The sequence below is a fragment of the Elephas maximus genome, chromosome 19, assembly GCF_024166365.1.
Source record: "Elephas maximus indicus isolate mEleMax1 chromosome 19, mEleMax1 primary haplotype, whole genome shotgun sequence".
In the NCBI taxonomy this organism is placed as follows: Eukaryota; Metazoa; Chordata; class Mammalia; order Proboscidea; family Elephantidae; genus Elephas; species Elephas maximus.
The window spans coordinates 54,568,926-54,591,229 of NC_064837.1; the positions used below are offsets into that span (position 1 = coordinate 54,568,926).

Genomic DNA, 22,304 nt, shown 5'->3' on the forward strand with positions numbered 1-22,304 from the left:
GCCTGTCATCCTGCTTTCCACCTACACCCTTTCTCAAACTTGACCCCACCCCCGCCAGTCTCCCCCACCACTACCACCACCACCCACCTACCCCAACCCCCCAACACACATGCAAAGAACAGAAACACTTTGTGATAATAGACCTGTTGTGTGATTCAGGCATTATTACATTAACCACAAGAATAGTCGGTACAGTAGTTAGGGAAGTCTAATACAAGACTATACTTTTCCTGTTACTAAGAGTCTCAGTGTAGTTATTACTTGGATTTGACATTTGCTAACAGCTACCATGTCCCAAACAGCTGTTAAGTAAATAACCCCTACCATCCCTAGTCTGCTCGTTTCAGAAGTCTGTTTTGCCAGTTTTTTGATGTGCACAATCACTACTCCCTACCTGTTAACTTTTATTTCTACTGTTCTCTAAACACCAAACTGAAAATAAGGCACTCAGACAGAAAGGAAGGCATCTCCAAAAGAGAATAGCTAGAAGACAGAGTGTTCAGACAGTAATTACCCACAAAATCCAGTACCAGATGAAAGGGGAATGGGGTAGCGGGAAGGTGTGAATAGAAGAAATGATATAGTGATAGTCAATCACCCACAATCTAATTTTAGAATATCCCCCCCACCTTAAAAGAAATCCAGTACCCATTAGCAGTCAGTCCCATTCTCCTGCTACCTCCCCATCCCCAGCCCTAAGCAACCACTCATCTATTTTCTGTCTCTGTGGATTTGCCTGTCCTGGACATACCATATAAATGAGATCATACAGCTTGTGGCCTTTTGTGTCTAGCTTCTGTCCCTTAGCCTGATGTTTTTAGGGGTCATCCAAGTTGTAGCATGTATCACTATTTCATTTCTTTTTTTTGCCAAATAGTATTCTATTGTATAGATATAAAAAACACGTTGTATTTATTCATTCATCAGTTGATGGGCCTTTGGATTGTTTCTGCTTTTTGGCTTGTGAATTATATTTCTATGAACATTTGTGTACCAATTTTTATGTGTACTTGTGTTTTTGTTTCTCTTGGGTTCCACCTAGAGGTGGAATTGCTGGGTTATAGAACAAACGGAATTTAATCATTCTCCCTTTAGTTCAGAGTTTTATGATTATCTAATGCAAATATCTCATCTTTCTAATCCAGATGTCGATGCCAACAGAGAGCTGCCACTTACTCAGCCACCTTCAGCCCACTCATCTATCACCAGTGGAAGCTGCCCAGGAACCCCAGAAATGCGCAGGCGGCAGGAAGAAGCTATGCGGAGACTAGCCTCGCAGGTATAATAGTATAAAAAAAAAAAAAAAAAATAGACAGGTTAAAAAAAAAAATGGTTGCTAATTGGGTCGATTCAGACTCACGGTGACCCCATGTGTTGGGGATATGCTATTTCCATTTAACATCAGGGAGGCAAAGATGGGAGATCTTTGATAAAGTGAACAAAAATATGTACAGGTATACTAAGAGAACATGGAGAAAAGTTTTTCTTTCTTTGTTATTCCTAGAAAAATAAAAATTCCAAAATACTGTTATTATTATGGAATCAGAACCTTTGAGCTGGAAGGGCCCTTAGGAGTAATCAGAGTCCTGTAATGAATACAAGTTGAGACTCAGAGAAGTTATATGGTTTACCCCAGATCACGCTGTAAGTAATCGGTAGTTCAGGGGTTTTGTTGTTGTTATTTATTTTTTTCATTCCTAGCTCAAAACTCTTCCTGCTAGACTACACTGTCCGTAATATTTTTTATATATTTGGGTTTTGAATTTTTATTTTTCTATCAAAGTAGCACATGCGTATAGTTTAGAAAATGAAATATTCAAAGGTTTATAATAAAAACCATCATCAATTCTCTTCTCCTCTGTTGTTGTTGTTAGGCGCCGTCAAGTCAATTTCAACTCATAGTGACCCTGTGTACAACACAACAAAACACTGCCCAGTTCTGCACCATCCTCACAGTCATTGTAACACTTGAGCCCATTGTTACAGCCACTGTGTTGATCCATCTCGTTGAGGGTCTTCACTTCTTTGCTTATCCTCTATTCTGCCAAGCATGATGTCCTTCTCTAGGATCTGGTCCCTCCTGATAATATGTCCAAAGTATATGAGACAAAGTCTCACCATCCTTGCTTCTAATGAGCATTCTGGCTGTACTTCTTCCAAGACAGATTTGTTCATTCTTCTGACAGTCCATGGTATGTTTAATGTTCTTCACCAACACCATAATTCAAAGGCATCGATTCTTCTTTAGTCTTCCTTATTCGTTGTCCAGCTTTTGCGTGCATATGGGGCGATTAACAAATACAGTGGCTTGGGTCATGCACACCTTAGTCCTTAAAGTAACATCTTTTGCAGCAGATTTGCCCAGTGCGATGTGTCGTTTGATTTCTTGACTGCTGCTTCCATGTGGGTTGATTATGGATTCAAATAAAATGAAATCCTTAACAACTTCAATGTTTTCTCCATTTATCATGATGTTACTTATTGGTTTAGATGTGAGAATTTTTGTTTTCTTTATATTGAGGTGTAATCCACACCGAAGGCTGTAGTCTTTGATCTTCATTATTAAGTGCTTCAAGTCCTCTTCACTTTCAGCAAGCAAAGTTGTGTCATCTGCATGTCACAGGTTGTTAATTAATCTTCGTCCAGTTCTAATGCTGCATTCTTCTTCATGTAGTCCAGCTTCTTGGATTGTTTGCTCAGCATACAGATTGAATAGATATGGTGAAAGGATACAACCCTGACGCACACCTTTCCTGACTTTAAACCGTGCAGTATCCCTTTGTTCTAACAACTGTCTCTTGGTCTATGTACAGGTTCCTCACAAGCACAACTAAGTGTTCTGGAATTACCATTTTTCACAGTGTTATCCATAATTTGTTATGATCCACACAGTCAAATGCCTTTGCATAGTCAGTAAAACACAGGTAAACATCTTTCTGGTGTTCTCTCCTTTCAGCCAAGGTCCATCTGACATTGGCAGTGATATCACTTGTTCCACATCCTCTTCTGAACCCAGCTAGAATTTCTGGCAGCTCCTTGTCGATGTACTGCTCCCATCATTTTTCAATGATCATCAGCAGAATTTTACTCGTGTGTGATATTAATGATACTGTTTGATCATTTTTATATTCTGTTGGAAACCCTGGTGGCGCAGTGCCAACCTGAAGGTCAGCAGTTCGAATTCACCAGGTGCTCTTTGGAAACTCTATGGGGCAGTTCTCTGTCCTATAGGGTCGCTATGAGTCGAAATCGACTCGACAGCACTAGTTTGGTTTTTGGTTTGTTGGATCACCTTTCTTTGGAATGGGTGCAAATATGGATCTCTTCCAGTTGGTTAGCCAGGTAATTGTCTTCCAAATTTCTTGGAATAGACAACTGAGCTCTTCGAGCACTACATTTGTTTGTTGAAACATCTCAATTGGTATTCCATCAATTCCTGGAGCCTTGTTTTTCACCAGTGCTTTCAGTGCATTGTGGACCCCTTCCTTCAGTATCATCAGTTCTTGATCATATGCTATGTCCTGAAATGGTTGAACATGGACCTGTTATTTTTCATACCATGACTCTGTGTATTATTTCCATCTTTTTATGCTTCGTGCGTCATTTAGTATTTTCCCCATAGAATCCTTCACTATTGCAACTCAAGCCTTGAATTTTTTCTTCAGTTCTTTCAGCTTGAGAAAATGCCAAGCATGTTCTTCCCTTTTGATTTTCTGTCTCCAGCCCTTTGCATATGCTATTATAATACTTTACTTTCCCTTCTCAAGCTGCCCTTTGAAATCTCTCTTCAGTTCATTTACGTCATTTCTTCCATTTTCTTTAGGTACTGTACATTCAAGAGCAATTTTCAGAGTCTCTTCTGACATACATCTTGGTCTTTTCTTTCTTCCTGTCTTTTTAATGACCTCTTGCTTTCTTCATGTATGATGTCCTTCACCTGTCACCCACCTATTCTGTAAAGGCAACCACTTTGAACTCTTAGGGCTGTTTCTCTGATCTTTACCTCCACATTTTAAAATAATACTCATTTAGTGCTATAACTTGTTTCATCACTTACACACATTATCTATTGCTTCATATTATGAATGATAAGAATTTTGGCTCTTTCACCCTTCTACTGCCATCCCAGTATAGTTATACCATGATTTTTGGCTGAATCCATATTTCAGCATTTTCAGTATTAAGATTATACAAATATGATTCACAGTAGAGCCAAGGAATGTCCTATGATAATGTTTTATATCTTTAAAAGTTTCATTTTTCTAAGTTATAAAATGCCTTATTTTTTAATTTGTTTATTTTTCTTCAAACCTACGGCTAAGTCATTCCATGACTCCATAGCCATTAATAGCTTTGTAAAATGCCTCTCGATACAGTTTTTCACACTTCTCAGTTATATTTTTTCTCCTGGAGACATCTATCCTAAAGGCTTCTTTGGGCCCCAGTCTGGACCCAGGATGTTCTCAAGGCTTACCACCTAGTTATGCTGGAAATTCCTATCACTTCTCTTGTATATTTTATCCCATGACGTCTTCCTTGATTTTATTTCTCATTTTGATGGATCATATCCTCTAGTAGCTTTCTGAGAAAGAGTACATAGGAAGTAAGTTTTTTGAGACTTCACATTTCTAAAAACATGTTTATTCCATGCTTTCACTTTGTTGTTTGTTTGACATAGTATATAATTCTACATTAAAAATTATTTTCCCTCAGATTTTTTAAGGCATTGCTGCATTGTCTGGAGCTTCCAATATTGCTATTGAATAATCTGGCACTAGTCTTATTCTTAATGCTTTGTATATACATTCTTTTCTCCCCAGAAGCTTTTAAAATCTTATAACCATTGCTCTGAAATTTCTTGATGATATACCTTGATATGGGTTTTTTGTGTGTGTGTGTATTGGCACCTAGTGAGCCCTGGAGAGATAGCCTTCAGTTCTGGGAAATCATTGTGCATTACTTACTGATGACTTTCTCTCCACCCTTTCTTCTCTTCTTTTCTTCTATAACTTCTATTAATCAAAAATTAGACTGCCTGTTTGTACTGATAACTCTAGTTAAGAGTGCATCTTAACTTTTCTGTCTAGTTTTCTATACCTTTGTTTTTCTTTTTCATTTTTTGAGTCACATTTGAGAGATTTCCTAAACATTATCTTTTAATCCTTTTACAAGAATTTTTAGTTTGGCTATCATAGTTTTAAATTCCAATAGCTCTTTCTTGCTTTCAAATTACTCCCTTTTTATGTCATCCTGTTCTTGTTTTATGGATGCAATATGTTGTCTTATTTGTTTTTTAGTAGTTAGGCACTGTGAAAAGTGATTGAAAGCTTGTGTGTGGAGAGAGATTAACTGTAGAGCATTAATATGACCCACTAGACCAGACCTTTAATCTAAATACACAAAAGCAGTGTCTGTAAGTTGTGTGTGTATGTGTTATTATCTTTTCCAGGAAGAATCCTTTAATCTCCTTGTCTGTAGGATATATATTCTGGGTGCTAGCATTCTAAAGCTAAGAAAGCTGAGGTTTCACCATTCAGTATGCAGACTCATTTAAGCTCCCTGCTTTGCTTTGTATCTGATGTCCTAAATCTAAATTATCTCCAGTTCAATTCCACCAGTGAATATAATTCTCTTTTCTGTGGGTGTTATAGAAGATAGGTGGTCACCTGACTGGGCAGGATGGGGATAGAAATTTGGGAACCTAACTGCTTCATATATAAACCTCAAAAAAAACTTGTTTTCAGCCCTGTTCCTCGCCCCCATCTTCCATGCTTCTAATTCGTATACTTTCCTGAGATTTCTAATTCCTTTGCTTTTCTGAAATTTTTCAGACAATTTGGCTTACTCCTTTTGTTATTATCCCCAGTAGGCATTATTTCACCTTCTTCCAGCTGTTAGGTCATTTATAAATCTTCCAGTCACTTTCCATCTCCATATATTGTAGTCTAAGATTATATATAGATATTTCTAGTTGCATCAGAGATGGAGTTTGCATTTCATTTTTTTTATTCTCTGGGTTATTTCGGGGGATTTATAAGGGAATAACAAAGTAGAAATGTCTGTCTCTAATATTTAAAGAATTGTCTTAGCCTCTTTAATTAGTAATAAGGAACAGGAGTCATCTGCAGTATCATAATGTTCTAATTTCTTCATAGAAAAAATTATACTGCTTCCCACTCCAGCTGAGAGCCAGGAGCAGTATGTTTCCCCAAACTACATTATTAGTTGTCCCCACTCATTAGTATACATCTATACATGGGATTCTGAAAACAGTCTTGAGATTTTCCTTACACTCGTTGCTAACACAGTGCAACTTTAAAAGGCATCTCTGATATTTTCTGGGTGAATTCATCTTTAACCTTACTTTCTGACTTAGCATCCCACTTCTAGAAAGTCTGTTTGCATTTTCATCTTGCTTTTGTAGGTGGTTGCGTATCACTTCTAGAAATCCCCCCTGAAGATACACCTTGACTGATGTAGAAATATACAAGGTTATTTCTTGCAACATTTTTTATAAATGCAAAATATTGAAAATACCTTAATGGTTGTACATGGAGGAGAAACTAAATAAACTATGGTACATCCACTCAGTGGAATATTATGCAGCTGAAAAAAAGAATGATGAAGATCTATATGATTTTCAGGATACACTGTTAAGTGAAAAAAAATACTAAATATGTGATGCCAACCTTCATATAAGAAAGAAGGGGGTATAAGAAAATATACATGCATATACTCATTTGTACAAAATAAGTACAGGAAAGATAAACCAGAAACTAAAGAAATTGGTTCCTATAGGGGATAGGTGGGAAAGGGATGGAAAGAAGTGGGTAATGGGAATACAGTACGGGGATGAGGAAGGAGTGACACTTCTCTGAATATATCTTTTGTATAGTTCTGACTCTTAGAAACATAGTAATATTTCACATACCCTTCACATAGCCAAAAAATAAACACATAAAACCAGTCAGAATTTTGGGCGGGACCCAAAGTGGAATGCAAACACTAACAAATGAACATAAAGGTATTACAAATGAATAGCATTTCTACACTGAAAGAGACACAGAAGAAAAGAACTAAGTAACTGGAAAACAATATCTTGATGGAATCCTGTAAAACTAAAGACAAAAAGAACTGTATATAAATGCTGCCATATAGTTAGTGAATGTGTTTCTCACAAGCATATGTCTTATCAATTCTGCAAAGACATTATGGAATATACCAGAATTGAACAAATAAGTAAATATATTTTAGATGATAAGAATTGGCTTTCTCCTTATTGGAGAAAGAAGTTACAAATGAAGAAAGGAGAAAGGCTAAAATGAAACAAGTGGTACTAGATTTGAATTTGAAGTGTCAGTATTTACTCATGGTTTTTTATGTATGTAGAAGTAGATACATACAGAAACATAGATAGGTATTTATGTGAGAGTTAGTATATATACATATATATGTCCTAGCTCTGTCCACTGAAAGGAGGGTGTAAAAGCAATGATACCTCAGTAGCAGTGAACACACCTAGTGCCCAGATCTTGTTTTCTAAACAGGGTTTTCCAGTAAAAAGAACCAGGGCTCTTTATAGAAGTAGATCCAAGTCTGGGACATGGAAAATAAAAGATGAGCTTAGACAGTTTTTTGGTGCCAGAAAGTAAAGAAGTAGTCAGAAAAGATGGGGGCTTGTTGAAAGAGCACAGGAGCCAACCTGAAGGAGCTTCTAATGACCAAAGCCAGAATAACTTGAGCAACAAAATAAATAAAGAATTCGATTATAACCAATAAAAAAAAAAGATTGTATCACATTCCCCATCTTACATGAATTAGGCAGTTTCTGAGTTAACAGCTTTTATTTTACTTGAAAAAAAATTCTTGAGGAATGGGGAAACAGAAGACAATCATTAGAGAATGATCATATAATAACCACAGTTATTGCTCCTGCCACGCATAAGTCTGTTTGCATTTTCATCTTGCTTTTGTAGGTGGTTGCCTATCACTATTGCCAAGCAGATAATGCCTACACCTGCCTGGTGCCAGAATTTGTCCACAATGTTGCTGCCCTGCTCTGCCGCTCACCTCAGCTGACAGCCTATCGGGAGCAGCTTCTTCGAGAGCCTCACCTGCAGGGCATGCTGAGCCTTCGGTCCTGTGTTCAAGACCCCATGGCCTCCTTCCGGAGGGGAGTCCTAGAGCCCCTGGAGAATCTCCACCAAGGTACAGATGAGGTGCAAAGCAGGTGGAAGGTGGGGATTTTGAAGCTCAAAGTCACCTGGGACATGCTGTGGAAATTAATCTTTTTATCACATTGCCAAACTAAATGTTCCATGGCTGATTTACTGGAACAGAATACAGTTAACAGATAAAAGATTTCATTTGGAAAAAAAAAAAAAACAGATTCCTACAGAAACTACTACTTCCTCCTTTCTTTATAAAAATTCTCATTCTGATTTCCAAATACATTTTTCTTATACTAAAGCTAATAGAGCTTTCAGTCCTTTCTCTGGAGTTCAAATAAATTAGTAAAGATGTGGCCTCTTCCTGCTTAGTCTTGTGGATTTTCTGCCATCAGAAACCTCTCTAGTCTTTATGTTTGATATTTTATATTACTCTGTTGGTTTAACTAAAATGAAATGGCATCCATGGTTGTACAACTCCGTGTGTATCCTAAAAACCACTAACTTGTATACTTTAAAAGGTTGAATTTTATGTACATAAATTATATCTCAATAAATTTGTTACGTTTTAGAAGTGGGGGAAAAAATAAAATGATGTCCATCTCCCTCTCATACTCATTCCTTTCTTCCATTTCTCCTCTGCATCTCCAGTGTTGGATATGACCTAAGTGCAGCTATCTCTTCAAAGATGGTGTATGCCTTCGTCAGTCTCCCAGCCCTGTCTCCTTAACTAGACTTTGTCAATGCTGGAAGCCAAAGAAGGGTTTTGAGTAAGCATGAGATTCCTGAGCAATCTTGTTTATTCCTGAGAGGCTTATATGCCTTTCTCAAGGGTTTCAGAGGTACTCATAAGAAAAAAATAATTATTATTTCTGGTCTCCTGGCCACCATCTTCAGTGATTTCAAGCTTCATGGTTGTTACTTGAATATCACAGTTTCTTTTTCCACTCAACTCTGATTACCTCTGTTTCTACCTCTACAACCACTTAACTTGACCATACTCTGGCTCTTTTTAAACCTTTTGTATAGCATACTAGGATAAAAAAAATCAAGACTCCTCATGACTAAAAAAGAAAAAAACTTTTTTTTTTTTTCATGACTAGACATGATCAACCCTGAGCCTATAGCTGTGCCAAGTACAGTTGCCATAAGGGCTGAAAGATACATTTTTAAGCACACCTTTAGCCCATTCATAGCACACCTGGACCCATCCATCCAGTCGTCAGAATTTTGTGTACTGCTTCCAGATAAACCTTCTTAAAGCATTGCTCTGTTAAAAAATGTCCTATATTGCCTACTGAATTAAAAACCTCTCTATTGCCTACCGAATTAAATTCCAGCTCCTTAGTCTGAAGTATTCATTAGCCCTTAAACATTCCACTACATTTTCCTGCCTCTATACATTTACTCATTGTTTTCTTTTCCTCATATGCCTTCTCCTCACATCTCTGCCTCTCAGAATTCTACCTGTCTTTCAAGGACCAGTTTAAATGCTATCTCATTCCTGAAATACCCGCTCATCCACCTGCCCCTAACTGTTTGATGCAGCATTAGATAACTGGAACAAATACCATTTTCAATACCATCAGAAACATGTAATACTTGAGTAAATTTAACAAAAGATGTGTAACACAGCCACAGTGAATGCTATAAAACATTACAGAGTGAAATTAAAAAAGACCTAAATAAATGGAAAGATATGCCATGTTTGTAAACTGGAAGACTCAATGTTAGTAAGATGTTAGTTTTTCCCAAAACTGATCTGTAGATTCAGTATAATCCCAATTAGAATTTCAACAGAATTTTTTGTAGAAATTGACAAATTTTAGAAATTCAAAGGACCAAGAATAGCCAAAGGAAAGGAAGAAAAGGAAGAAAGTTTGAAGACCTAAAGTACCTAATTTTAAGATAATATAAAGCTATAGTAATCGTGACAGGCATTAATGTGCTAGTAAATTTTAACAACCAGTTCAGTCGGGGGAGGAGGGAATTCGAGTCATGAATATTTAACAGTCAGCTTTCAGAAGTCAGTTTGAGCCAACTCCAGCATTCCACTGACAGGGTGGTATTCGTGCAAGGACAGACAAATAGAGCAATGGAACTGAATGGAAAATCCAGAAATAGACCCACACACATACCAACAATTGATCTTTCTCATAGGTGCCAAGAGAATTCTTCTCATCACATGGTACTGGAACAATTAGATAAATATTCAGGGGAAAAAAATTAACCTCAGTCCCTTCCTCACATCATACACAAATATTAATTTGAGATGGATCCCAAGCGTAAATATAAAAGCTAAAACTCTAAAACTAATAAAAAACCCACTGCCATCGAGTCGATTCTGACTAAGAACAAAAAAGTATAGAGTATCTTCACAACATTTAGATAGGTTAAGATTTCTTAGAGAAGACATAAAAATCACTAATCATATAAGAAAAAATTGATATTCTAGACTTCATCAAAACTAAAAATGTCTGCTGAACAAAAGATATCACTAAGAAAGCAGAAAATCAAGTCACAAACGGGGAAAAATATTCACTGCATGTGTGTGAGTGACAAAGCACTTATATCCACAATATCTAAAGAACTATAAATTAATAATGAAAAGATAAAGTCTAATTTTTAAATGGACAAAAGATTTAGACACTTCACAAAAGAAGATATAAGAATAGCCTACAAGCACATGAAAAGGTGTTTAATATCATTAGTCATCAAGAAAATGCAAATTAAAATCAAAATTAAACACCACTCCTACTCCAAAATAGAAAAAGGTTAAAATTAAAAAGGCTAACAACACAAAATGTTAGCTGGGATGATAAACAGCAGGAACTCTCATACCCTGAACTTAAAGTATTTGTTAAGTACATATACAAGAGGTGAAGACCCTTAGTAAATATATAGTTGCACCAGACTGAAAGTGATTAAAAGCAAGGGTAAAAGGTATTAGAAAACCTTTCCAGTTTTCTTGGTGAAATAGGCGTGGCATCAGTCTTTCCCACATTTGTGCTTTCTTGCTTCTGTGCCTAATCTGTCCCTTTTATATATCAAAAGTGATTGATTTAAAATATACCCTGTACTGATATGGCCTCATTAACATAACAAACAAAACCCCTATTCCACAACAGCAGGTATAGGGGTTAGGATTTTCACACATATTTTAGGGGGACACAATTCAGTCCATAATACAGTTGTACATATATATACAGTGAAACCTGTAACAGCCAAAACTCTAAAAGACTGCCTTATTTTTCCAGATCCCTACAAGTTTTCTGCCTTTAACAGGGTGCAATCTCAACACTTTTCTGTCACACATTTTAGTGGAAGATATTTGAGTTTTCCTTCTCTGACAGGTTTCCATTTGACAAGCGTTCCAGCTTTCCCAGGTTTTACTGTACATGTAAAGGTTACATGGAGTCCCTGCGTGGCACAAATGGTTAAGCACTCTACCACTAGTCTAAAGGTTGGTGGTTTGAACCCAGCCAGAAGCTCTTTGGGAGACAGGCCTGGTGATCTGCTTCTGAAATGTTACAGCCTTGAAAACCCTATGGAGTAGTTCTACTCTGCACATATGGGGTCATCATGAGCCAGAATCAACTCAACAGCAACTAACAACAACCAAGGTTAGATAGATTTTGTTCCCTCTACTTTTTAATATTAAAGTAACCTTTATTTTTGAAATAATGGCCGTGTTCTTACATGGGCAAAATTTCTTGACTGCTGCTTCCATAGGCATTGATTATGGATCCAAATAAAATGAAATCCTTGACAACTTATATTTTCTCCATTTATCATGATGTTGCTTCTTGGTCCAGTTGTGAGGATTTTTGTTTTCTTTACGTTGATGTTTGATCTATACTGAAGGCTTTGATCTTCATCAGTAAATACTTCAAGTTCTCTTTGCTTTCAGCAAGCAAAGTTGTGTCTCTGCATGTTCATGAGTCTTCCTCTAATTCCGAGTCCCATTCTTCTTCATATATTCCGGCTTCTCAGATTATTTGCTCAGCATAACAGATTGAATAAGTTTGGTAAAAGGATACAACCCTGAGGCACACCCTTCCTGATTTTAAATCAGGTAATATCCCCTTGTTCTAACTGCCTCTTGGTCTATGTACAGGTTCCACATGAGCACAATTGAGTGTTCTGGAACGTATTGCATTGGGTAAATCTGCTGCAGAAGACCTCTTAAAAGTGTTAAAAAGTAAAGATGTCACCTTGAGAACTGAGGTGCACCTGGCCCAAGCCATGGTATTTTCAGTTACCTCATATGCATGCGAAAGCTGGACAGTGAATAAGGAAGACCAAAGAAGAATTGATGCCTTTGAATCATCATGTTGGCGAAGGATATTGAATATACCATGGACTGAATATACCATGGCCTGCCAGAAGAATGAACAAATCTGTTTTGGAAGAAGTACAGCCAGAATGCTCATTAGAAGCAAGGATAGTGAGACTTCATCTTACGTTCTTTGGACATGTTATCAGGAGGGATCAGTCCCTGGAGAAAGACATCATGCTTGGTAAAGTAGGGGGTCAGCAAAACAGAGGAAGACCCTCAATGAGATAGATTGACACAGTGGCTGCAACAATGGGCTCAGACATAGCAACATGAGGATGACACAGGATCAGGTTGTTTTGTTCTGTTGTACATAGGGTCACTGTGAGTCAGAACCAACTTGATGGCACCTAACTACAACTACAACATACGGCAAAATAAGAAGTAGCAACCCTTTCTCTTCCTTAATTCTTTTGACTACTAAAGGAATATTGTTTTCTTAGTACTTCATCATCTAGAATGCTATTTTATTAATAATCGCTGTTAATAGAGCTGGAATCCATAGTTCATATCTCTTCCGAAAAAGTCACTAGGTGCAAAGTAATAGTTAAATTTCTTCAGAATCTGAGAACTGACTTACAGTACTCGGGATTTTGAAATTAAATTCCTTTATGCAGTGCTTGTACTTCAGGGGAAAAATAAAAAGGCTTGTTAATCATGCAAAAAAAAAAAAATCTGTGTTTTCAAATATGAGACTAAAACATATTACAGTTTCAATTAATCTTGTTTCTTTTAAAGGCTATAAGGGCCAATCTTGGGCAGAAGTCCCCAGCTTCATCTTCTTTTTCCTCTTTAGATACAATCTGTTTCTCACTTCAGGCATCCAATGATTTCTTATGCTCTTCCCGTTTTCCTCCCATCCGAACCTGTAAGGTCCTAATGACTAGTAACTTTAACTTGTTACTCACAGTTCATTCCTGCTAAAATTTTAATTCAATATGGGAGTTTTCATCTCTAATTGTTAAATGTAGTTAAATAATCAATAAGTGTTTAGTAAGAGTGGAAGCCTGGAATCTCACCAAACCTTCCTCTTCAGCCTAGCACTAAAGGTAAACTGATTTTGTCAATATAGGGTAGTGTAGAGTCGGGGAGGGAGCTGGACACAAAAATAGGAAATATCTGTCTCTCTCACATGATTCCTCCTACACTGGGAAGATCAAGCTAGGGCCTGGTCACATTAAGGATCTTTTAGGTATAGTTGAGGAAGCTGCTCCTTCTATAGGATCTTCGGATCTAGCCATCCCTTCCTTCCCAATACACATTCACATGTAGCCCTATTACTGCGTTGGACTTCAAAATAGACCTCTTTTGGGAATTCCCAAAGGCACATGTGATACTATTCTCTTCAATACTATCAGATTTTAAAAGATGTATAAATAAAAATGAATTTCCATGTACAAGTTCCATAACTTTAATACACATGGTATCTCACAATTGTTAATTAACATGAAGACTTCTGAAAATGATGAGATATATATTTTGTATATTACATATGTTACAAAAGCTTTCATACCTGGTGAAAAACAAAATGAATTTATTAAATGAATTTTTCCATGTCTTTATGATAAATTGTGTGCCCTGAGCTTTCATAAAAACATCTAAGAGAGGCCTTTTCACATTTTTTCCCAAACAGATATGTGCTCAAAGACCCAATAAGAACTCACTTATCTACTTGGTAATACTAAGTAATTTGTTTCTTTCTATCTCAGAGAGAAAAATCCCAGATGAAGATTTCATCATCTTAATTGATGGATTAAATGAAGCAGAATTTCACAAACCGGATTATGGGGATACAATTGTATCATTTCTGAGTAAAATGATTGGAAAATTTCCTTCTTGGCTCAAACTAATTGTAACAGTTAGGACCAGTTTACAGGTATGTGTTTGTTTTTGTGGCATAAATTATTTCCCTTGGAGATGGCTTAACCTGAAAGAGTTCTAGGTCCTAGTTCCCTTAATGATGACATCTCTTTCTAAACCTCTACAATGTCCTTGACCATTGGTGAGAATAATTTCTAAAGAGCTTATTTTGAGAATAAGAGATTTGACCTAGATATCGTGTTCTCTGTATATAGCTGTCTTAGCTCAGACTCCCATTCTCATTGTTCTGGGTAAGTCTTTATAAAGTGTCCCTCAAAAGTAACATGAATATAAAGTCCATTTTTCTAGACTTTGTCCTAAGGACAGCAGTACAAAGAGAGTCCCTAACACACTAATTTACTGTTTGACTTTTGTTTCATGTTTTTTGTCATTTGTTGTTGTGCAAAATCCAGTTCAGTCTATAACCTGGAGTTATATTTTCTGATTCTTCCCCTTGCTTCTACTTGGACAACTTTCCTAGAGCATGAATGTGGACTTCCTTCTGTGTATGCCTTCCCCTAAAAGTTATTGCCAATATTAGGGCATATATTAAATTTTAAGGCACCCTGGTGGTGCAGTGGTTAAAGCGCTTGGCTTCTAAATGAAAGGTGGGCAGTTTGAACCTACCAGCCAGCCTGCGGGAGACAGATGTGGCAGCCTGCTTCCATAAAGATTTACAGCCTTGGAGACCCTATGGGGGCAGTTCTACCCTGTCCTATAGGATCGTTGAGTCAGAATCGACTCAGTGGCAATGGGTTGGGTTGTATATTAAATTTTCTACAACTGAGAGATAAGTTTTATTTTAAATCATCTTCCCTGTTCACTCACTGAGCACTTAGTGGCCTAGAAGGAGAAGTAGAAATGTAGAACTGAGCTTGTAAAGGTATATGGGCTAAGGGTAAGTGACTCCAGCTTCCCCATCATTCTCATTGTAGTTGAGTGAGCATCTCCCACTTACGTACACATGGTTTAGAACAGTGATTCTCACCCTTTTTTTTTTAAACCATCGCCTCTTTTGACGAACATTAAAATCTCATGCATTGTATACCCATCCCACTATTTTGATGCAGTCCACAGTAAGAACTGCTAATGCACAGAAAATAGTCTTAACTGCCTTTTCCCCCCTCAGACATTTAGTATTATATTCCTATATGTTAACCAATTAGCTTTTCTGCCTGCCATGATCAAAAACTATACTTCTAATCCTAGCCCCCACCTTGCAGATGTTTGTCGTTAATTTCAAAGTAATCTGAGCTCAAGAATGTGGATAAATCAACATACATGCATTTTTACAATGAAAAATTATATAATTTATCATTATTGGTCAGTAACTTGATTGTTAAAAATGAACAAGGAATAGAAGAAACCTCCGGTAATATAATCTCTGACTAATTTTAAATCCAAATGGACGTTTATATGTTATCCTCATACATATTTTTACATAATATCATGTGCAGTCTCAAAAGAGCTTTTAAGCATGACTGGGTAGAGCAGATGGTTTTAATTTTTCAGCTACACCAAAAGAACAGAAAAAGTACTGTACATATTAACCTACAAAGTCTAAATTTCATGCATCAAAATCTTCAGTAACTTCCCAGATACTTCATTCACTTTAACCAAGAATTTAAAATTTTTTTTTCATTCTGCTCTAGCAGTAAAATAGTTCATATGTTTTTAAAAAAATGAACCCTCATGTTCAGGCGCTCATTATTTCCACAAGTATTTCTTAAGCACTTAAAGTGTGTCAGCACTGCTTTAGCAGCTGGAGATAAAACAATGAACAAGACAGTGACCCTGCCCTCGTAGAACTTATATTCTAGTGAGGAACACAACCAAAAAATAAGTAAAAAAATAAACATGTACTAAAATTTCAGGTAATGTTAAATTCTATGAAGAAAAATAATACAGGAATAAATAGAGGTGGTTGTTATTTTAGATAGGAACCTTATAAAGTGATGAAATCTGATTTTATCTTTTTAAAAGATCTCTTTGGCTGTTGGCTGTGTAGATAATAAAGTATAGGAGATAAGAATGAAAGAAAGAGATAAGAGGCTGTTGCAGAAGTACAAGTGACAGGTAATGGTGGCGTAGACTAGAGTGGTAATGGTGGAGGCCGTGTGATGTAGTCATCTTTGGACTATATTTTGAAGGAGACTCAAAAGGACTTGATGATGGACTGAATGTGGGTATGAGCAAGCAAGAAGATTCAAAAATGAATCCTGAGATGTTGGTGAGCAACTGGGTAAATACTGATTTGAAGCAAAGAGGAAAATCATAGATACCTCCTAGGATTTGGTGGTAGGGTCAAGGGTAATGCCATTTACTGACATATGGAAGGTTTTGTAATGGCGACAGAATTCACTTGCTCTGATTTGGTCACATTGTTTGTCTATGAAACATCCAAGTCTCTAAATGTTGAGTAGACAAAGATATTTAAGATGGAAACTCAGGGGAGATGACTAAGTTAGAAACAAAGTTAGGCGTCATCAGCATATAGATGTTATTTAAAACCATGAGACTAAATAAAATGTTCTAGGGAATGAGGGTGACTAAAGAAGAGAAAAGAATGGAGACCTGAGCCATAGGTGGTCTGGAATATGAAAGAGGAGTTGGCAAAAAAAGGCTGGGTAGAAAAGGTCAGTGTGCAAAAAGGAAAGTGAGGGGGAAATGCTACCCAGGAAAACCAGCTGCAGAAAGTGATTCAAGAAGAAAAGTGTGGTCAACTGTGTCAAATACTGCTGAGAGGTTAAGGAAGATGAGACCTGAAACTTGATTATTGAATTTGGCAAGGTGAAAATTATTGATAACCTTGACAAGAACCATTTCAGTGCAGTGGTAGGGTTGAAAGCCTGATAGGAACAAATTGAGGAGAGAATGGGAAAGGCAGAATTATAGGTAGCAAGTAGAGTAAACTTTTCTGTGGATTTTGTTGAAAATGGAAACAGAAAAACAGGGTAGTAGGTAGAGAGAGAAAATCAGGGTCCCATTTGTTTATGTGGTCTATGTTTAAGGAGAAATTGATGCAAGAGAGGAGATAGTGGCTTACTTATAGGAGCAAATTCCGTAAGTAGATAAGAAAAGATGGAATCCAGTGCATAAGAATCACCACAAAGCCTATCACCCTCCCCAATAAAATTTTCAAACAGGCTACCAAGTTACCATGCTTCCCACTGTTAAAAACGTTCCTTTGGGCTAAGGCACCTCCAGAAGACCTGTGTTTAAATGCAGTCTTTTTATTAGGAGGCTTAGAAAGCTGCATTTTTATATGGCATTCTTTGAGTTCTTATACATTTCTCTTATTGTTCTTTGACATTATACCATGGCTTACACTGAGAAAGATTATAAGAGAGCTATATGCATACCGCTTTCTACTTCATTAGGTGTTATTGTTTAGAATATTGCCCAGAAAATCACTCCTAAATTCCCCTTCATGAGAACTCATAAAAAATTATCTTATAATTATCTTAAGCCTCAGTATTAGGAAAAATTGTATTCCTTCTGCATAACTAATTTGTTTTAACCTATGAATACTAATACTTGACCATGTTTCCCTCTTTTCTCTGGCCATTCAGAACTTCAGGATAAATTTGTGGACCTCATAGTTTATCACAAGAGTTAGGGGAAACTGAAGGTCTTTCTGTCTCTCTCTCCATCTATTTTAGGAAATTACCAAGCTGCTGCCTTTCCATAGGATTTTTTTGGATCGACTAGAAGAGAATGAAGCCATAGACCAGGACCTGCAGGCTTATATCCTGCACCGGATACACAGCAGCTCAGAGATCCAGAATAACATTTCACTTAATGGCAAAATGGACAACACAACATTTGGCAAACTCAGTTCTCATCTCAAGACCCTCAGTCAAGGGTCCTATCTATACCTGAAACTCACATTTGACCTCATAGAAAAAGGCTATCTAGTGTTAAAGAGCTCTAGCTACAAAGTAGTTCCTGTTTCGCTCTCTGAGGTTTATTTACTCCAGTGCAATATGAAGTTCCCAACCCAATCTTCCTTTGACCGGGTGATGCCTCTCCTGAATGTGGCAGTGGCCTCTCTCCACCCACTGACTGATGAACATATCTTCCAGGCCATCAATGCTGGTAGCATTGAAGGCACACTAGAATGGGAGGATTTTCAGCAGAGAATGGAAAACCTCTCCATGTTTCTAATCAAGCGCAGAGACATGACTCGTATGTTTGTACACCCTTCTTTTCGAGAATGGCTTATCTGGAGAGAAGAAGGAGAGAAAACCAAATTTCTCTGTGACCCCAGGTAAGCCATAGATACGTACTAAGTAATTCTGAGCCTATTTTGTATTTATGCATGGATATTAAAAGCAATGAGATGTGTTCTTTATTGAACACTTCACATAGAGGAAACACCATCTCTGTTTCTTCTCAAGGCAAGGCTATAGTGAACTTAAATAATTTATTTCCTCACAATGTTATTTCCTTCAGACTCTAAATCTGCAGAGATATTTAGAATGCTGCCCTACATTCCTATATTCTCCTAAATAATTTTCTCTGATCCCATTAGGGATCACAGGCTATAACAAGCTATTTAACAACTTCTCAGTGTTCTCCAGATACAAAGGAAAAATTGAGATAGTGTTTATCTCTTTGACTCATTTAAAATCACTTAAAATTGAGGTTGCCCTTTTAAAAGCCATATCACTGTAAGGTCACCAATGAATAACCCTGTTAAAGCCCAGCTGATGCTGCAATCTACATAGGAAAATAGAATTTTAAGCCTCATAGCTGAAAAATACTTAAAGAGATCAGCTGGTCTAGCCCTGTCTGCCTTTCGACAAATAAGGTGTCATTATCCCCATTTTATTATAAAGTCAATAAGATGTTGAATCATTTACCCAAGGTCATAAGTGAATAGACAGAGGAAGGGAGAAGGACTAGAATAAGGATAGCAAATATATATACCACCACTCCCCCACCCTACACCTGTGGCAGACATCACTAGTTTACCTCAGTACTCTCCTAATGACCTTGGCCCTGACTTGACAAGGCCTTTCTCAACTCAGAAAACTAGACTAGATATGAAACTATTTCTCATTCTCTTGGGTGGAACCTAGTTTTCTGGCATCTTAGCAAGGTATGTGCTTTGTACTCCTCCACACTACCCTTTTGAAAGAATTACACCTTTAGTAAATTTGGTGTTTTCAGAACTAAGCAGGTTCCTGGATTCCTGGAAACAAAGAAAACGCCAGAAACATAGCTCACAAATGCAGAGCTTATTCTGGCTCAAAAAGAAGATAAGCCAAGTTTGACTGTGCCTTGTTCTGTGACTCATCAGAGAGACTAAACATCTCTGACCATGCTGTGGCTTTTTTCGCTTGTGGCCATGTTCTTCACCAGGCTTTATTAGAGACAACTGTGCTTATGGACATGCTGCTCAGCTTACTTCATGCTGATTCATTAGAAAATCCGTTCCAGATTCTCGTGAAGATATTAAGCCAGGCAGTAGATTCTGTGACATTTTCCCTGAGAGGGTAACTTTTTAAAGAAACATGCCGTAGTGGAAAGAATATGAATTTTTGAGTCAGATTACCTATATATTAGGTCCTACTTCTTTTAGGAGCTGGATGTGACGTTTGGAAAGTTACATAATGTTTCCAAGACTTAGTTTTCTTATCTACATAAGGGGATAGTAATGCCTTCTTCTAGAGTTGTTGAAAGTTAAGTGGGGCCGTATAGTATAATGCCTAGAATAGTACAGACCACATAGGAAAGGTTCAGGGAACATTCTTTTTCTTCCTCTCACTTTGCAGAAGTAGACCTCTCAGGTATACCTTAACTGAATCCTGTGACTAATTGGGCAGGCAGCAGCATTTTTTTTCTGTTAGCATTTTGGGGGCACAAGATCGAAACAAAAATGAGTCAGCGTCTCTTACATGAATTGTATGATGTTTCCAAGAGGATTTTATTATAAATCCCACTAGTACTGCACCATTGCTTAAATACATAGAGTTGGCAACTATATATTTAAGAAATAGAGACCAGTGTAGATTGCCTAATAAACGCTTTGAAATCCGTATCCAGAGAAACTTTGCTAACTGACCAGCTTTCCCATTCTGGGACATCTCAAAGGATTCGAAACAGCCAGACTACCACTGAATTAAGTGTCCAGCAGATGAAACCTTCAGGAGCTCTCAAAGGAGAAAATGTTACTTATGAAGCCATGTCTTAGCTCTATAGGCTTACCTTCTCAACATTGTTTATTAACTAGAAGCCTTGCTGCAACAGACTGATGCACTGGAACAAGAAGAGCAAACACTTCTAACTTCAAATACTGTATAGTCTGTTCATGTGATTGAATAACACTCACGGCTGCTGAGGAATCAACATATGACACTTCATGGCAGAGAGTAAAATTGTAATAGGACCAGGGGTTACCAAAAAAGGTACCTTAGGTTTTTTTTTTAGTTGGAATTAAGCCTCCTATCCAGTACTGTCTGGCCCCAACCTGGTTACTAAAGAGTTGATCTCAGAGCTTGAGCCTCTCTGGGTCAATGAGATGGAAATTTACTAAGAATTTAATGCTATCGGCAAAGCACAAGCTGGCCTTTCAAAGAAGCTGGCTACAGTGCTTTCCATTTCAGGTGAGTCTGATTAGCAGGACTCTCCAGTCAGGGTTTGTCTTTGTGGCCTTCAGCCTCTACTTCCTGCACATTGTTTCCCCCTGTTGTCCACTTTCTCTCCAGCTTCTTTTCAGAGCATCTACTATATTTCAGTAAACCATGACCAACTTTGTGCCTCTGAAATCATACCAGGTAGGCCAGTGCCTGACGTGGATGCCTCTGTGTAAGGAGAGCTCTGTTCAAAGAAGCAACAGAATATCCTTCTATCTTCTAGTCCATTTTCCAGGGTTTTCAGCACTCACTTGTTTACTCTGAACTTACCTTATTAGGAAATAGACACAGATGAGAATATTCTACTGAAGCCAAAACATAGTTGATCTTTGTCAGAAATAGGCCACCCAGGGAAATAGCTTCTACCTAAACTGAAAAGAGTCAGTAATCTAAGGATGGTGCTGGAAAGAGGAAATAGCAGCCCCAAAAGTCAGTGCTACAGCTGAGGTTGAGTTTTCTTGATTTTAAATATCAGGCCGCCTGTTGTTCCAGAATCAATCAGGGCAGAGAACTGACATGCAGGAGAGAATGACCTAATGTTGCATAGACATATAATTGTCACAGAAGGAATGAATTGTAGATAATGTCTTTTCTTGGCTTAGTAACAGGGTGAGATATTGTGTGCCTGTGTGCGATTATCAAACTGTAAGGGAAGTACCACTTGAGAATCTTTTATCACATCAAAACTTCTAGAATTCTGAATTTGCAGTCTGGGTAAAATTTTGCCTCTTGAAGCATACATGAACCTTAGCCATCATCATTTTATTCTGCTTATTTCCCAGTATCCATCACTGTCGTACTTCTTGCCTCTGAAATTAACCTGTACTGTGTTTTATTTCTTTGTGCACTGAGATATCAGATTAAGTCACTAATCCAATAAACTAATCTCTGCTATTATGCTAATGGTGGGTAGAAAACCCATTCCAGACAACTTGTGCATTTTAAGTGAGGGATTTGAGAGAAAAAGTCCCAGCCCTTGTTATCTAATCTGTTAGTGACTTCAGTAGTGGAAATTTGAGGTTGATAAGAGTAGACAGTTGGGGGCACAAGCCTTGTGGTGCTGTCCAATTGCTGCTTAATATTTCTACATAGCTTTACGTTAGCCCTGAATGAATCCTCTCTCTTTTTCCTCTGTTTCTTTTCCTCAGTATCTTTGTGTTCATGGTGTCTAGCCTCCTCATTCCCAGTAACAGCTCTCAGATCAACATTTTTATTGTGTCTGTATGTATACATATTGTTGTTGTTGTTAGGTGCCGTCGAGTCGGTTCCGACTCATAGCGACCAGATGCACAACAGAAT

General features: G+C 37.5%; 1 protein-coding gene across 7 annotated transcripts in view; it reads left to right on the forward strand.

The window, feature by feature from the left end:
- The window catches only part of TANC2 (tetratricopeptide repeat, ankyrin repeat and coiled-coil containing 2), a 381,836-nt gene that overhangs the window by 270,908 nt on the left and 88,624 nt on the right, over nucleotides 1-22,304 (forward strand). For all 7 annotated transcript variants that reach the window (XM_049860883.1, XM_049860882.1, XM_049860884.1 and 4 more), the window contains 4 exons: nucleotides 1,146-1,279; nucleotides 7,977-8,208; nucleotides 14,214-14,380; nucleotides 18,027-18,634. In XM_049860883.1, coding sequence (XP_049716840.1) covers nucleotides 1,146-1,279; nucleotides 7,977-8,208; nucleotides 14,214-14,380; nucleotides 18,027-18,634 — 1,141 coding nt within the window. The remainder of the gene's footprint in view (nucleotides 1-1,145; nucleotides 1,280-7,976; nucleotides 8,209-14,213; nucleotides 14,381-18,026; nucleotides 18,635-22,304) is intronic.